This window comes from Anguilla anguilla, chromosome 2 (assembly GCF_013347855.1).
Source record: "Anguilla anguilla isolate fAngAng1 chromosome 2, fAngAng1.pri, whole genome shotgun sequence".
Taxonomy (NCBI): domain Eukaryota; kingdom Metazoa; phylum Chordata; class Actinopteri; order Anguilliformes; family Anguillidae; genus Anguilla; species Anguilla anguilla.
In genome coordinates, this window is record NC_049202.1 from 59559941 (window position 1) to 59577534 (window position 17594).

At 46.3% G+C, this 17594-nt stretch overlaps 2 protein-coding genes across 8 annotated transcripts in view; both read left to right on the plus strand.

The window, feature by feature from the left end:
* The window catches only part of LOC118219851 (adenylate cyclase type 9-like), a 39442-nt gene extending 29423 nt beyond the window's left edge, over positions 1 to 10019 (plus strand). Inside the window, exons 6-10 of one of the 2 annotated variants that reach the window (XM_035403324.1) lie at positions 40 to 248; positions 510 to 669; positions 866 to 1014; positions 2052 to 2066; positions 3118 to 10019. In XM_035403324.1, the coding sequence (XP_035259215.1) occupies positions 40 to 248; positions 510 to 669; positions 866 to 1014; positions 2052 to 2066; positions 3118 to 4471 (1887 nt within the window). In that variant the 3' untranslated portion in view covers positions 4472 to 10019. The remainder of the gene's footprint in view (positions 1 to 39; positions 249 to 509; positions 670 to 865; positions 1015 to 2051; positions 2067 to 3117) is intronic. The other variant, XM_035403325.1, reaches the window with a different exon arrangement.
* A 3948-nt stretch (positions 10020 to 13967) lies between these two features.
* The window catches only part of LOC118219849 (CREB-binding protein-like), a 67194-nt gene continuing 63567 nt past the window's right edge, over positions 13968 to 17594 (plus strand). For all 6 annotated transcript variants that reach the window (XM_035403312.1, XM_035403313.1, XM_035403314.1 and 3 more), the window contains exon 1: positions 13968 to 14873. In XM_035403312.1, coding sequence (XP_035259203.1) covers positions 14786 to 14873 — 88 coding nt within the window. In that variant the 5' untranslated portion in view covers positions 13968 to 14785. The remainder of the gene's footprint in view (positions 14874 to 17594) is intronic.

A 17594-nucleotide genomic window follows, 5' to 3' on the forward strand; every position in this document is an offset into this window, starting at 1 on the left:
CCCTCTCTCCCCTCTCTCTCTCCCCCCCTCCCCTCTCAGATGTACTCTCGCGCTCCGGTGCAGACCTTTGCCACTCCGCGGTTCAGCTCCTTCCTGGACATGCTGCTGTCGTGCGCCGTCTTCCTGGCGCTCACGCTGGCCTGCTTCCTGCGTCCCTGGATGAGCGGGGACACGCCCCCCACGCCTGCCCTCGCCTTCGCCATCGGCGCCGCCCTGCTGGAGGGCGTCGCACTCGTCTTGTCCATACGGTGAGGGATGGGGAGACAGCCTGTGTGTGTGTAAAAGTACAAACACTACCTGTAAACTGCTGCTCTCCTTATTTGTAAAATAGTATCCTTCTCTCTCTTCCTGTGTTTTTCTTGTCTCTTATGTTGTCCTTTTGCCCCATCTCTTTCCTTCTTACTTTCACACTTCACCCCTCTCTCCCTCGCTTGTTCCCTCTCTCTCTTTCTTTCTCTCATCTCCCTCTTGCCGTCCTCTCTCTTGCCCCTCCCCCCCTCTCTCTGCAGTATGGCGTTTTACCTGGACAGTGTGCTGAACTGTACTCAGAGGCTGCTCAGGGCCATCTCTGGCTGGGTCCCCCGTCATGTGATCGGGGCCGTGCTGGTGTCCCTGCCTGCAGTGTCCGTATTCACACACTTCCCCTGTGACTCTCACCTGTCCGTACAGGTGAGTTAACCTATCACAACAGCAGGTGCCATTCAGGATGGGATTTTTGTGTGTGTGTGTGTGTGCGCACACACGTGTGTGGGTGTATGTGTGGGTATGTGTCTGAGTGTCGATGTGCTTATGTGTGCGCGTGCTTGCGTGTACCGTACAACCTCAGTGACGCGCGTGCATGTTCCTCTCTCTCTCTCTCTCTCAGTTCACCATGTTTATCTGCTGTGCCGTCATCATCGCCATCATCCAGTACTCCAACTTCTGCCAGCTCAGCTCCTGGATGCGCTCTGTCCTGGCCACTGTGGCGGGAGTCGCCCTGCTCGTCCTGCTCTACAGCCCCCTCTGCAGGCCCAGGTCAGTTACTGCAGCGCCAACACGCATAAACAACTTCTGCTCTGAATTTGCTTAACTCACGGTAAAATTTAGGGCTTGGCGATGAAACCTAGCAATACTTAATAAAGCGCAATAACAAATAATTGTCGTCATGTGATTTATCGACATTCTTTCGCTCTTTTTTTTCCTCTAATCATCCTTGATAATACTGAACTTCCAAACTTCTGAGGCCATGTGAATCGCTTCCAGGGGAAAACATCAGCTCCCGTGTCTGTTCGGTGTTGACATGACAACCAGTCAGCAGCACGGCCATGTCGCTTCCATGTAATTGACTAAACACGTCACATGATCACATGGGGGCTGCAAAGCCTCACTGATGATTGGCTGTCTTCTCAACACCCAATAGATATCAGTGGTGATGTTTTATCACAGACGCATTTTACATGGGCTCTGAGGATCACTACCACATCAGGTGTGATTACAGAAAAAGCCGAAAAGAAAGACGATACTCAGCATGGAAGGAGTGATTGTTATTCTTCTCAAAAAAGATTCAGTAATCATCAGGTTAGCTTATCACCCAGCCCTAAAACTCACAATTAGCCAAATTTGGCCAAATGTTGCCATGGTGCTGTGTTCCATGAGCTCATCACAACTGAGCTGCACTTACTCGATTACATGATGTTATATTTTTAAAAAAACACCATTTAATTTGAACTCAAAATTTCAGTGAATTATACATTTCAGTTGCTGGTGAAATATGTAAAATGTACGAGATATCAAATGCAGTGTAGTTTAGTGTTAATGATGGGTCCTTTTGTATGAATCACTTAATGTCAAGGAAGAATGTAGTTTGATGATATCACCTTCTTCAGCTTATTGTTTAAGGGTTCAATGGCAGTGCCCCAGCTGGGAATCAAACCCACAAGCTTCCTTGTGTTACATGACCAGCTCTCTAAGTGTTATGCTGAGTGCAGTGTAGCCCCTGGTGGTGCTGGTGGTGTTTTCTGTGCAAATTCTCGTGTCTGACCACTAGTCTCTGCCTTTCCTTCCACTGCCAGTTACCAGGATTTAAGGTCAGTGGTCTTTCTTTTAGTTGTCATGGAAATACCACATTTAGTTGTTTTCCTTTTTGGCCCGGTGGGATTAAAACCTTTATTTTAAATATGATATTAAAAACACCCTTCTTTCCAGGACATTCCTCGGCTGTGAATAGTACCGGCTGTGTTGGCTGGGAAATGTTTTGTGTTTTTTGCCAGTTTAGGGTTTGTGTGGAGTCACATTCGCATAACCAGTTGCACGTATTTGCGTGTAGTCATTTAGTAGATACTATAATCCATTTCATTACAGGCTTTTAGCAGATACGCTTATCAAGGGATACTTAAACAACTTTTTACATAGTCACTGCAGGGTTTGTGTAGAGTCACTGCAGGGGAGTCACTGCAGGGTTTATGTGGAGTCACTGTGGGGTTTGTGTAGAATCACTGCAGGATTTGTAGAGAGTCACTGTCAGATTTGTGTGGACTGACTGCAGGGAAGTTACTGCAGGGTTTGTAGAGAGTCACTGCAGGGTTTGTAGAGTCACTGCAGGGAAGTCACTGCAGGGTTTGTAGAGAGTCACTGCAGGGTTTGAAGAGAGGCACTGTTGTGTTTGGTTTGGAGTCACTGTGGGGTTTGTAGAGAGTCACTGCAAGGTATATGCAAGGCCATTTTTTCTAGTTTTCCCCAAATTGACTTTGATTTTTATGTTTTTAAATGTATTTGCCCACTTTTCAGAGCTGAGTGATAACATACATGTACATGACTATACCCTAAAATTGAGTGAGTTGAGTGAGTGAGTGAGTTGAGTGAGTTGAGTGAGTGAGTGAGTGAGTGAGTTGAGTGAGTTGAGTGAGTTGAGTGAGTTGAGTGAGTTGAGTGAGTTGAGTGAGTGAGGTGAGTGAGGTGAGTGAGGTGAGTGAGGTGAGTGAGGTGAGTGAGGTGAGTGAGTGAGTGAGTGGAGTGTTTGACTGAGTGAGTTTCTGCTTATTGGAGATGGATTAGAGTGATTGGAGTTGTGGAGTTTGAGTTTTTTTTCCCCACAGCGCTGGGCGTGGCTAATCCACCTCTCCTGTCCTCCCTCACCAGGTCCAGTGATTTCACCGGGAACATCAGTGACCCGGGGTCAACCCCAGAACCGGACGCGGGCTCGGAGGCGGGGCTACAGGCTCAGCTGCGCCCCGAGGCCATCCTGGCGTTCTTCCTGGTGCTCCTCCTCCTGTGGTTCCTGAACCGCGAGCTGGAGGTCAGCTACCGGCTGCATTACCACGGCAACGTGGAGGCGGACAAGCACCGCATCAAGATCCAGAACATGCGGGACCAGGCCAACTGGCTGCTGGGAAACCTCATCCCCATGCACGTGGCCGAGCAGCTGAAGGTGACGCAGAGCTACTCCAAGAACCACGACGACGCCGGCGTCATCTTCGCCAGCATCGTCAACTTCAGCGAGTTCTACGAGGAGAGCTACGAGGGCGGCAAGGAGTGCTACCGTGTGCTCAACGAGCTCATCGGCGACTTCGACGAGCTCCTGCGCCGGCCCGCCTTCCAGAACATCGAGAAGATCAAGACCATCGGCGCCACCTACATGGCGGCGTCCGGGCTGAACGCCCAGCAGTGCGCGGGGGACCCCGCCCGGCCGCACGGGCACCTGCGCGCCCTCTTCGACTTCGCCCTGGAGATGATGCGCGTGATGGACGACTTCAACAAGAACATGCTGGGCTTCCAGTTCAAGCTGCGCATCGGCTTCAACCACGGCCCGCTGACGGCCGGCGTCATCGGCACCACCAAGCTGCTGTACGACATCTGGGGCGACACGGTGAACATTGCCAGCCGCATGGACAGCACCGGCGTGGAGTGCCGCGTGCAGGTGAGCGAGGAGAGCCACCGCGCGCTCAGCGAGATGGGCTACCGCTTCGACTACCGCGGAACCGTCAACGTCAAGGGCAAGGGCCAGATGAGGACCTTCCTCTACCCCAAGAGCGCCGACAGCGGGCCGGCGCCCTGCCTCCGCCTGCCCGCCGCCCCCACCGAGGAGGCCAGCGACAAGGTGCGGGCTGGCTCCTCCCCTGGGACCGTCCCCAGCCGCAGCCCCACCCCCACCCCCATCCCCACCCCTGCCCCGGTCTCTGGGGATCGAGGTGCCACACCCAATACGGCAGAGGACCCGGAACCTGTCTCTGTCCCTTCCTTGCCTAATAATGTGACCCCACTCTCTAATTTAGCCCTGCCCCATAATCCCGCCCCCTCCTCCAGTGCAAAACAGACCACCTCCACTGCAAGTGTCTCCCCCCTCCTGGCTGACCTTGCCCAGCCAGAGCCTCCCGGGTCTGCACCTAGGGAGGAGGAGGCGGAGGAGGAGGAGGAGGGGGAGGAGGAGGCGGAGGAGGAGGGGGAAGAGGAGGCTAATGAGCTCACAAGACTTCGAGGGGCGGAGCGTCTATGACACGACCCTCAGCCCAGCTCCTGTCTCACCCTCACACTCCAGCAGGGATGGGGGTGTGTGTAGATCTCTCAGGCTGGGGTACCTCAGGAACCCCCATCCCACCTCCAAACGACGCCCCTTTAACAAAGCGTGCCCCAGGATGCTGTCGGAACCACCCAGCCAACTAGTTTTGTGGGTGGAGCTTAGCTATTGTCATAGCCCAATTTCTCCCCCTAGGGGAGGAGCTACAAAGACGGTGTTTGTATCAGAATGGGCGCTCATTGGTGGTGATACAGAAGGGGGTGGGGCATAGGAGCACATGTTCCATTCTGTTTTTCTTTGTGTTTCCTGTTTTTTTTAATGAAGTGCCTTCAGGATAAACAAAGAGAACAAGAAGAATCATCATCCGTTCACACACGGAGGTTGAGGGGGAAAAAAGCAACTGTAACTTAACGAAATGAAAAAGGCTGAAACAAAAAGGATAGCATGGCTTTTTACAGTGTAGGCTATAGCCATGGAAAATGCTGTGGTTCATATCATAAGGGTTTTTTTTTCTTTTGGCGGCTGCAGTTCTTATAAGCATTACTCCTTTGTTGTAAATCATTGTCAGTTTTTGGATTAGAGCAGCCATGCCCACTATACTCTGGTCTGGGAAGTGCCTGTCGTGAATCGTGGATAACATGAGGGAATTGTGGGTGGAATGAGGGAATTGTGAGTCGATGAGGGAATTTCATATGGGCTTGAGGGGTGGTTGCCATACGTGGGTGTGACAGGATCTTGGTAAAGGGAGGAGCTTTAGTTCACATTGTGTGTGTGTGTGTGTGTGTCTAAAGTGTGTTTGAGGGTGGTGCACTGAGGACTGATCAAGGGGGTGGAAAGAAAGCACATATTACGCACAATTTTTCTCCAAAATCTTTAAACGGAATGATGGTTCTCCGGCTAGTCTTCAATGCAATGACACATCTGATGCGTGAATGAATAAGAATCACAGAGGGAAGAGGGCTGGTGCTGTCTCTGCACTTGCGTGTCCGGTTGCGTAAATATTTGTGTGTGCGCGCGTGTGCGTGCGTGTGTTTTGTGTGTTGGCATGCCTTTGTGTGTGTACGGTGTATGCTAAAACCAGCAGGGGGACACTCCAGCACCTCAGAGCTATGAACTGTGCAGGGGGAAAGTGGCATACATAGAGGATAAGTGACAGACTGTATGATTTTTCTTTGTTATGGTTGTGGTTGTGGTTGCGGTGGTCATTATTAAGTGCAGTGAAGATCTCTGGCAGGTGGACATGCCTGGCCCTGAAGCCTCGGCCTCAGAGCAGAGAGCTGAGATGTCCGCCTCGTCTCGGCCTGACTCTGGTCTCGCTTGGGTCTTCTCTGGGGCTCCTGGACGTCTCACCCTGGCCTCGCCCTGATCTTAGCCTGATATCTCCCAGGTATTCCGCAGGACTTGGATCTAACCGATATGCTTACAAGTCCTTTAAATCTCATAAGGGGCCCCAGTGTAGGAAAGGCCATAGACTGTAGCAGCCTACCGGTGCTGCTGTAGCTGGAGGTTTGGGGGGAGCAGTCTGCTTTGGTTCTTTACATTTCCATTGTGGGGCTCTGGTACGGATGATAAATCCCAAAATGTATATTTTCCATGATGACCTTTACTTCCACCTAAGACACAGCTCAAAGCACCTATCAAATACCAGCACGCTTTGGGGATTCTGGAGAACCAGTCTGCAAAAAGGGATTTTGGGTTTCTTTCGCGAAAATCTACCTGCCAGCAGTCCAGCTGTGTTGACCTGTTGAGTGAAACTTGGGATTCCAGTAATGAAGAACCATCTGGCAGAACCAGAGGCTTCAATTTGGTCCTGTATTCATAAAGTGTGTTGATGTAGGCCAGCTGATCTAGGATCAGTTTTGTTTTTTTAGGATCCAAGTCTGACCCAATCATAGCCTCTGGTTTGCATTTTAGTGAGGTGTTGATGTGTACTTACATGTGCCACTTTGATTGAGTTGACATCTGGGTGCAGTGCTACCCGTTTTCGTAGTCATTTTGTGTGATAGTTTTTATAATAGATTATATGTATGATAAATGTATTTTTTCAGCGTGTGTTTGGTGAGGATGAATATTGTGACTGTATGGTTGAGGAGCTGTTGTGTTGATGTGTGTGACTCCTGAATACACTCCCATTAGGGAGTGTGACGTGTGCTATGAGGCCCGCTGTGTCCTGATGTTTGAGTCATGTGACCACGCGAGGGAGGCATGTCCAGCGCATCGTCACATCCTCCACCCCCCCACCCACCCCCCACCCCCACACAAATTTTGTTCTGATCGCTGAAGCGGAATTTGTTTGGAAAGTCCTTTTCACCATTGTGTCTTATTTATTTGGACTCAACATTGATTAGTTTGACTATATTAATTAGTCATAAAAACAGTGATAAACTTGTTCCAATTGCTGAAATATTCTCCTGTGGAGTTTGAACCCAAAGAAAACTTAAAGAAGCAAGATGGGGCTGCAGGGGTCTGCAGACTCAATTACCCAGAATTCACTACCGGATCTGCTGTGCTTAATCAGAAGCCTCACACAGATGGCAGTCCCTGTTCTTATTGGCTCAGTTCGAATAGCTCCACCTCCTTTTGTGGGGCTGTCCAGTAAGTGGCATTTAGAACCCAGTTTATCTGCTGGCCTGCCAAACACTTCAGTCAAACTGTGGCACTTTGAATTTGAGACAAGCTATCAGATTAGCCTCAGTATTACCAGTCTGTATTTACAGTATTGCTAATAAAGAGTAATTCCTTTTATTCCTTTGTGTATCATCACCCATGTCCACTCCAAATAGCTATTAGTGCCTTTTGCCGGTTCATTATTATTATTATTATTATTATTATTGATTTAAATTCTTGATTCTGATTTATGTCAACCTGGTCTAAATTGGTTGCTGTTGTGAGCACTCCCAGCTTTTACATTAGTACACATGTATAGTATTTATCAGACTACCTTTCTCTTCACTCCTGTCATGTTAACAGATGTTTCAGCACTGTGATTTGGATCTGTGGTGCAGACAGATAAAGGAATGTTTTCTTGCTTACGTGGTGGTGTGTATTTGTATTGACATTGGCAGGCATGACCAGGGTGATGCGTAAACTCACGCGGGCCTGATTGGTTGAAAGGAAACCTACGCATACAGAATGTCTGTTTTTGAGTTGTATAAGAAGTCATTTGTAAGGGGGGAGATATTGTGGTTTATTTTTTCTTTTTTAAGTTGCAATAATCACAGCTTGTGCCATTAATGGGGGGGGGGGGGGGCGTTGGCATGGTTGGCAAGGCACACTGTGTGGACACGCATCTCATTGGACACTTCAACTTCGCTGCTAAAGGGAATTTCCTGATGCCATTTCTTTAAGACCTTGTGCAATCACTTTAATTTCTTGCATTTCAGAAATGATTGTTAAGCCACACGCTCTAAAGGGGAAATAAGGGGAAATTACCTTTTGATGCAAAGTGCATCATTTCTAAACACCAGAGTCGGGCCTCGCTTCAAGGTCACTTCCGATTGGGAGCTCACTAAACAGTCGCGCAGCTGATTGGTTAAAACGGTCCACCTGAATTGCGCAAGAAACATGACCTTCAGAAGGCCGGTGCCAGCTCCTCCTGTGGCTGGCTGTGTAAGATCTTAATGTAAAAAATGAGGATTTTGATTTCACAAGGGTGTTTGCTGTCCTCCTCCTCATAAAGGGATTGTGGTTGCCGGATGGAGTCCCTCCCATGTCCTGTAAATAATATGAGACGTGCGCTAACATGACAGAGCGGCTCCAGTCAGGCAGACTTGTATGAGCTCCATCGAGTGGACCCGCTTGGTTCCTGTGCCTTAGCCCTCACCAGACCTCAGCCTGTATCCCATTAGCTCTTGCAGACCTGGTGCTAGAGAAGAACAGGGGCCTTGTGGGATGGTCTTTAAAGGACAGCTTGATATGATCTTGAAGATAATTAATTTTGGTCATGTAGAACACACGTCTTTCCTGGGCTCTAATTGGACGGCATGTGGCTGGTTCCTTGTCAGTTTTATCGAATGGCATGCCTGCTCTTTGTATGGTGCTGCTTGGCAGTGCCCATCAGGGAGTTTGAGCTTGAGGGTCCTGTCCTTTGGCAGTTCAAGGTGCCCGAGTTGTTCTCCATGAGGACTCTGTGAATGTAGTAACGGTGACGGTATTTAGCGCTGAACGGGGAGCATGTTCAGTTTGAGTTCAGGGTCTTCTGTCTATGGCTGAAAAGGTACACCACCCTTTAGTTTTCAAAAACGCAACTTTGTATTTCTGTGATAGAGCAGGGTGATGTCTGGAGAGTTGGAGAGCCTTAGTGCTCGGCGGATAGTCAGATACCCCCAGCCCTGGTAGAGCAAGCCCTGGAGAGCCTCAGTACTCTGTTTGCCTTATCGCTGGCCATTCCTTTGTGCCGAACACATTAATCACAACTTGTCAGTCAGAGTGGAAACTGAGAATGGAGGGGGGAGGGTGGGGCAGGTTGTGTGTTGTGTGTTCATGTAGAGTAAACCACGTTTAACATCTGTATGTAACATGCTTTTGATGTGTGGTCAGACAGACCACATCACATGCAAAAAACTGAATCTGGTGAAATGTCAAGCTTGTGTACACATACGCATATACATGCATTAACACATGAGTTTACCTGATAATCTTTTTAAATGCTACTGGCCAATTCTGTCACCAAAACCCCTGCTATACACTTGTGTGCATTGTCTTGGGAGGCCTATTAAGCAGTGAGAATTAAGGGAGGGTGATTCTCCAATGGCCTGCCAGCTTCTTGGACTCTGCCCCCAGTGCAGTGCAGAGAAGAGGTTCTGTCCAATAAGATTTCTGATTTGAGTGTGGTGAGAGCAGGTGGTTGTGGAACCCTGCTTTGGCCAGCGTTCTGAGACTTGTGAAAAATATGCCAAAGAATTTGAGGATTTTAGCTGTGTTATCTTTTTTGATTTTTATTACTCTTTTTCAATCATTAAATGCCATTTTTTTTCTTATTGTTGTGCACAATGACAATCATGTATCATTTATCTGCACGCAAACATTATCTGTATACATTTGCACAAGGCACTCACTATATGTACATATGCATATATATTATATATCATATATATGAGTTTTGTTGTTTTTTTGTTTGTTTTGTTTTGTTTATTTATAAATGTGCATGTGCCAGCATTGACTAAGAAAGAGAACCAGCAGGGGAAGGGGTTGGATGGGGTAGATTTTTTGGAGATGTTCTTGGTACAGTCAGCACTATTTGGTTGACTTTAGAACTTCTGTGGACAAAACCTGTTGTCTAAAAATCACTCCATTATGTTTGTTACATCGCAACTTGCTACCCCCCCCCCCCCCCCCCTTTTTATTTGTTATCTTGTAGATTAAGGACGATATTGAAAAGCACAGTGTTGTCTTTTTTGTGAGTGGTTTCCACAACATTTGACTTTTATGAAATCAATTGCTCACTGATTGTATTTTGAAGCACACAAGGAAATGCCTGTGTGGAAATGCCTTAGTTTCCCATCTGAATAAAGGAAGAGAGAAGGCCGCTGCTTGCGTCTGCGTCATACGGACCGTCTCAGCAATGAAGCCGCGGCCTCGATTTAGAGGCCCGGTGCAGATTACCCAGAAGACCACTGGGGTGGAAGAGTGGCAAACCCATTGGCAGTGGGCACTTTGCTTTTGGAAATGGCGCTCGGTTGTCGCCTCTCCTTGGGTCCATCTCTCGCTCTCTCTCTCTGAGTGATGGAAACTCCCTCCAGCACCTTCTGCTTCATCAGGTGTTGTTTGCCCCAACCCCCCTGTGCACTTTTACTGACCACAAACTGCTAACTATGTACACCTCAGGCTAATAAACCTTTACACATGCACAATTGCACACTATACCCCTGAAAACACAGCTTTACTGAGGAAACTACCCACTGTGTACACCCCTGAAAACACAGCATTACTGAGGACACTACCTACTGTGTACACCCCTGAAAACACAGCATTACTGAGGACACTACCTACTGTGTACACCCCTTGCTAACACAGCTTTACTGAGGACACTTACCCACTGTGTACACCTGGCTGAAGCCCTTTTACTGACACTCACCAGTATATATATGTATATATATATAACAAATTTTTTTTATGCTGATAGAATACTCCAGCACAGTAGATGCCACCCCCCCCCCCCCCCCCCCCCCCCCAATTTTCTGTGTCAAGCCTTCTAAACGAGACGGAGGACTGAAACGTCCCTTCTGCCCTTCAGTCTTTGTTGTTTCTTGCCTGTATTGCCTTTTATTTTCTTTTATTGGTGGATTTTTGGTTTGCTTTAATGTCTCCGCTTCATTCTGGAAACCCAAACCAGCGAATGTTTTGTGGCTGTTCCTTGCCTTGAGTGTATGCAGTACACAAATGCTGTAATCTTAGGAAATGGAAAAGGAGAAAACATGCAAGCTCAGGCAAGAGAAATCCTTCTGGGGAGGGTTCATTTTGGAGTGGGGTAGCCTATGCAGCCTACAAGTGTCTCCTGATTTTCTGTCTGTCTGGCTGGAGCATGTGACCTCACAGAGAGTGTCCCCCTGTCCGCTGCTGGTGGGGGTCTAATAAATGGAGCTGATTGGTCAGATTACCTCATGACCTAACAGGAGAGCCCAGCGAGATCAGAGAATCGATTGCCCTCCTATGTACCTGTGCTGTTTAGTTTTTTCATTTTGGCTGGTCTAGATGGAGTGGGGTTGGGGGGGCATTTTAAAAAAATGACTCCTCATTTTGTGCAATGGACAAAAAAAAAAGAAATGTTTTTATCATGCTGCCATTTTTTTCTCTTCAAACAAAACACACCAGGTACAGAAATGAATATTAAAAAGAAAAGAAAGAAAAAAAACTAAACCTACCCGTTTGCTTTATTTTCATTGGATAAATGATGCACTGAACTTTGGTCCAGTTTCTTTGGGAAACTGATGTGTTGTGTGACATAAAGAAGCCAGTCTGTTGCTGCCTTCTGCAGGTATAGTTGATGCATTGCATCATGGGATGTGTCAAAAGTAGGTGTGAGTTAATGATGCCTGAAATCAAAAGGTTGCAGGTTAAATTCCCTTATGTCCTTGTACCAGTGAGACAGAAATTAATCTTGATTTGCTTGATTTTTCAGCTGTGTAAATGGATAATATGCCAAATGTGAGATGTGTAACTTTAAAAGGATGAATGAGTCTGCCAAGGAAAACACTGATGTAAAAGGAGACGGGTTTGTTTAACTTTTTCTTTGAGAAATATGAAAACGTTAACGTTCTCATCAGTGCTTGCCTGGAAGGAATAAGCAAAACAGGGTGAACTCCTGTCAGCATTACCTGAAGTCACGTGCGCAGTCGTTAGTCTCCTGGGGACCTTTCAGGAAGGAACTAGTTATGAATTATGAAATGTTGCTTACTGTGTAGCCTCCAGGACCTTTCATGGGGCTATTGCCTATTCACAGATATGGTGACCAGATTCAAACAATCCAAATTCAGGACAAGAAGGCTTATTTTGTGGGACCGGATCAAAAGATACTGTTAATATCTACATATTTTTGGGAGCCTAGTCTTGCATTTTTGTTGATAGAGAGTTGGAACAGCATAGCATAGTTGTACACTTTTCCAATGATCAGTTGAAGCAAAATATCTGAGTATTTGGACAAATAAGAGTAGTTCAAAGGGGAGACACAAAATTAGGTTAAAAAACAATAATGTAATCACTTGCACCACTTAAGAAGAGTTCATGTTTTAATATTGTTATGGATAGGTTTGGTCATTAGATTCACTGGAATTGTAAAAATAGATGCAGAGTAATAGCATATTTGTAATTTACGGTCAGGTTAAAAATTGTAGGTACCCTTGATGATGAAAGGAAAAAAATATGTAAAGTGTATGTATAAAATAGACACTACAGATAATGAGCTGTTTTTTATGCTCAAACATATGGGGAAACTATATATTTTATTCCAAGACATTTTATTTTAATATAACTTTTTAAAGTAATACTATTGATTTCTCAAAAACAGAGGTGTCAAAATTTTTGGAACCGTGAACAAATTATTTTAAATAAAATCATGCAATAAAATTCTACTGATCTGAGCTCATCTCAGTCTTAATGAACCGTAATGTGTGCATAAAATGAGGTAACCCACGTGTAAAATCCCTGTGTCATTCATTACCATGGTGAAAGCCGAAGAACTGTTCAATGAAAAGGAGACAGATGGAAGTTGACCAACACACAGAAAGTATTTGGTACAAAAAATGAATAAACGGTCCACCAAGCACTGTTAAGACTAAAATCTAATGGTTTCATGTATCTCAAACGATTGTGAACATGCCAGGGGAGCTAGTGTATGATATCCCAAAGCACAGAGAGAAAAATGACATGGGTGGCGAAGAACCCAAGATTCACCTTTTAAGTACTGCAGTTTAGCTACATCCTGCACCAAGTCTTAATATCAACCCAAAACAAATGCAGATGTTATTTGGAACTATGGCTGGAGTGTGAGTGCTCTGGTCAGATGAAACCGAAATTAAACTTTTTAGCCTTGTGCATCGTCTGTCTGATGACAAAAGAGGGATGTGAACAAGGAAAAGCACTTATCTACTGTCAAATGTAGTGGTGGATTATTGATGCTTTGTTTTTTGTTTTTGGTGTCTGTTGGGCTCTTGTTAAGAAAAATGGCGTCATTTACCTGGACATTTTGACCAAAAACCTGGTTGACACTGCCAGAGGTCGGAGACCTGGCCATAGGTGGACCTACTAACAAGACAATGATTTCAGACATTGGTTTTGTGGAAACAAAATAAATGTTTTCCAGTGGCTCCAAACTTAATCCCTATCGAAAGTCTGAGGCCTGAATTGAAGAGGGCAGTGTATACGTAGAAACCTAAGGAAATTAAGGATTTTGAAAGGGTCTGCATGGAGGAATGGATCAAGATGCCCAATGAGTTCTCCAGCCTTGCCAAACATTATAGGAGATTGATTGTGCTTGCCTGGGGAGGTTGTACCAAGTACTAATCACAGGGGCCTCAATATTTGCAAACAATTTAAAAAAAAAGAAGAAAAAAAAAACATTTTTCATTTGATACCACACGTGGGAGAATTACAGTAGATTACAGCTTATCTTAGTAACGGTAGTACTTGTTTTCTACGGGTTTATTTTGAATATTAATCAGGTATGTCAATTTTGGACCTGATATTAGCTCAATTAGTGTCCACCAATGTGGACATTTTGAAGTAGGGAAATAAATCATCTAAAAATGTATGTATTTATAAAATGTACTGAGTTTTCTCCTGCTAGTAATAGCATATTATTCTGTTTCTTAAATATGCGATTTGCCATTTTACCTAAATTATTCAGAAAATCTTCGGGATTTTCCGCCCCTAGAGGCAGTTTCGTCAAATCTCGTGTGACGCACACCGGAGAAATATTAGCATAGGTTTGCGTAGGGCGTGATTGCGTAGCCCCTCCCCCTCCACAGTCTATCTGGAAAAAGAAAAAAAAACTTTTTGTATCGAAGGAATCAACAGCCGCCATCTTGTCGCGGCTCGGAATCTGGATTTCGGTAGATCATTATTTTTATTTAGCGACGGGACATCCAAACCTTGAACAAAGGGCTTTATTCCGCCTGAAATTAAACGCTTATGCGGTTTTGAAGAAAATTATTGGGAAAAACGGGGAATTGGGTCGGTTTTCGTCGGTCAGAAAACCCCCCAGTATATCTGATTTCCCCTTCAGAAAGCGCTGCTTCCCTCCGTATCTCCGTTCCTGTCCGTATTGTTTACCGGGAGCTACCGACGGAGAGACAGCGGCAAAGGAGCGAATTAGACCCGGTAGCTAATTTTTTCTCAGTGGTGCATTTTATCGGGGGCAAAAATGGATTTTGCAGAAATTAATTTGACGTCAGAAAAAATGGGTTATTTAAAGATGCAGCTGTAACGACTCGTGGGCGAAGGGACATAAACCATTTTTTGGGATTATTTTTTAATTTATTTTATCTTTTATTTTTTTCGAACTAAAATATTTTTCTTCGGTGCAGTTATTAATGATAATAATGTGGGTGTTGGGTGTTGGATTATCATGGGTTGAATGGCGGTGGCGAAGCGGGGCGCTATTGCTACTTTTTTGAAAAAAAATTGCTCCTCGCTTACTGCTGGGCTAAACCAGCTAATTATTTACTCCAAAACCGTGAGGGAAAAGGAAAGCTCACGGGTTGCTTGGTTAAGATTTGTCCCCCCCTCCCCCGACAACGTGGGATTTTAGCATATTTTTCGGTTATTTGATTAGAAATAACCATATTTTGGGTCACGATGGCTGAAAACCTTCTGGATGTCGGACCTCCCAACCCAAAGCGACAGAAGCTGAATTCACCTGCCCTGACCGGCTCGGATGGTCCAGGTAAGGGAGCCCGTATCGTCACTTTCGGTTGTGCACCTCCCCAGTAAAGTTCCCTTGCAACTTTCCATACGTATTCAGCTGGAAGATGTTAGATGGAACGGTATTTTCCTCGCTAGCTAGCATGCAGAAGTTTAATTTCTGAATGGGCAATTGTCTAGCTGGCCAAATTTAACTTAACCTCGTATAGCTAGCGTTCGTAAAGTTGATGCAAAATCGCAAGCAGGCTCAACGTTGTTAACCCGACAAATGCATCAGTTCACAGGTTATCCCAATGTTTCTGACCACTTCGCTGTTCTGACTTGGAGTCCTGTGGAAACATTTGACAGTATTTGCAGTGCAATCGAATGTAGCACGCGAGCTAACTTTCCAGTGTGAGCTAATCCATGCTGCATGATTTCACCCAGTTGCACGGCTAACGTTAGCAAATACTGACAGCTCTGGATAGTCAGGCCAAGTAGCTAACCGATTAGTTTGCAAGCTAATGTCACTCGTGAGCATTTAAGTAACTGTAACGAGCTAACAGTGATTTATTTGTAGCCAGCTTGACATCACATTCATAAACAAAGTACGTAACGTTTGCTAGTGGTTCAAACCTTAGCCAGTCTTCACTTTTGCGTCATTGTCATTAAAACATGAGCAATCGCATGCATTGCATCGAAAGGGATGCCCGACCACCCGTTGTATCCAAGGGACGGGGATATATCATCAGGCATTGAAATTGGCCATTGCTGGATGTCTGAGTTGGTGTTTAAATGTCAGTTTGATTACTGGGAAGACCTTCCTCCTGGTCTAGCGCGACCCATCCATACATTGGATTGCATTGATAGGTTTTCTCGCGTGCCTGTCAAGCGTTATGTAAAGCATAACGCTAGCAAACTGGGAAGTGCTTTACATTTACCATACGTTTACAGGGGGTTCGTAACTCCACGGACGCAGAGCAAAGCCGCTGTCCAGTGACTTTTGGTTTAGTTGACGCTTATATTGCTGAAATCTGTTCACACTCCAGACGGCAGTGAAGCAGATTGCGAGTCGGGGCTATCGGAAGCGTGGGCCAGCTCGGTCTTGCACATCGTTCGCGGCTGCCCGTGCGGAAGACTGCGTTGTCCAGACACTCGGTATAATGCTCTTACAAGCAAGTTTTCGCTTTTATGCCTCCAAAGACACGGCCTTCTGATCAGTGCAGTCAACCATAAATGCAAGTAAAACGATCAGTTGCAGCTAAAAGAGGTAGTAAATAAGGGAACGTGTTCTCCGTTGTACACATACGCATAATGAGAGGCTGTGTCGTTTCCTATGTTGTGTGATTGCAGCGTGCTTGGCACAGATGCAGTTTCAAAAATATTTTTTAAATGACTGGGACTAAAGTTGTAAGAAAATGTAAAACAACATTCCATAACATTACTCGCTTGTGTGCTCTGCATCAGAATTCGTATTGTATTTTTCATATCGAAACGTGAATGGATCACAATGAAATCTTGGTAAAATATCGACTATGACGCTTTCCTTGTTGACAAGCCAAACAGTTCCAGTACCGGTCTGAAACACTGTTTCAGAAATCTCTCACAAGGGCGAATTGCGTCAGTAGATGTACAGCCTCTGCCGCTACAAGAATGTAACGCCGATATATTTACACTTTTTAGCAGTCCTAGTAACGGCGTATCAATGGTAAGACAATTGTGTCACACTGGCCCACCTCGCAGCGCGTGTGCTTGTTCTCGGTGAGCTACGCGGTGCATGCGTTTCAGTTAGATAAGTATTGAAGTCAGCACGCTTACCATTGTGGTCTTTCAGTCGGTGATTATACGCGGTCAGTAGCCCGCGCGGAGCGTTCTTAATCCAGTTAGCTGCCCTGTTGTGGTCGGGCGTTGCACTGAAGGGATGCTCGCCGCCCGCATTCACGCCGGCCTGCCTTTCCTTTCTGTGTAATTATACAGTGGCTGGTGCACGTCCTCATTTGTGCTGCAGCAGTATCTGTCTAAGCCAGAGGAGGAGGGATGAGAACCACACCCCCCTCCCTGTTTGTGAGACCCTATAGGGCAGGGCTATTCAGCTGGTGACCCAGGGGCTAAACGTGACCTTGCCGTATACACTGCCTGGTATATTTGCTCATTGAAACAATTCCATTCTGATGCATCAGAAACGGTCTAGGTCTGCACCTCTGCGGTGTAAACATGGCTCCTCTTAATGACAGTAGTAATGCACAGCTGTGCATATGTAATGAAGTCATCTGCTATGTTTACTCGCCTACAGCACACGGTGTGCCCGCGTGTTTGTGAATGGCATGTGGAGTGGGTTGGGCTCGCATGCACCATTTTGAGAGCCAGGAGGAAGTAGTCAGAGAGTGCCGTCGCAGTGTTCCGCGCGTGGTGGAGGCGTCGCTGTGCGCGTGGCTCGGAGCCTGCAGGACAGGTGGAGTTCCCTACGCCGAAAAGGCTGACGACACCCTCACGTGTTCACCTCAGGAGCGGCTGCTGCTGCTTCTGTCTCAGAGGTTGTGTGCGGGTTTGGTGTTACCGCTGCTTCTGTCTCAGAGGTTGTGTGCGGGTTTGGTGTTACCGCTGCTTCTCTCTCAGAGGTTGTGTGCGGGTTTGGTGTTACCGCTGCTTCTCTCTCAGAGGTTGTGTGCGGGTTTGGTGTTACCGCTGCTTCTGTCTCAGAGGTTGTGTGCGGGTTTGGTGTTACCGCTGCTTCTCTCTCAGAGGCTGAGTGCGGGTTTGGTGT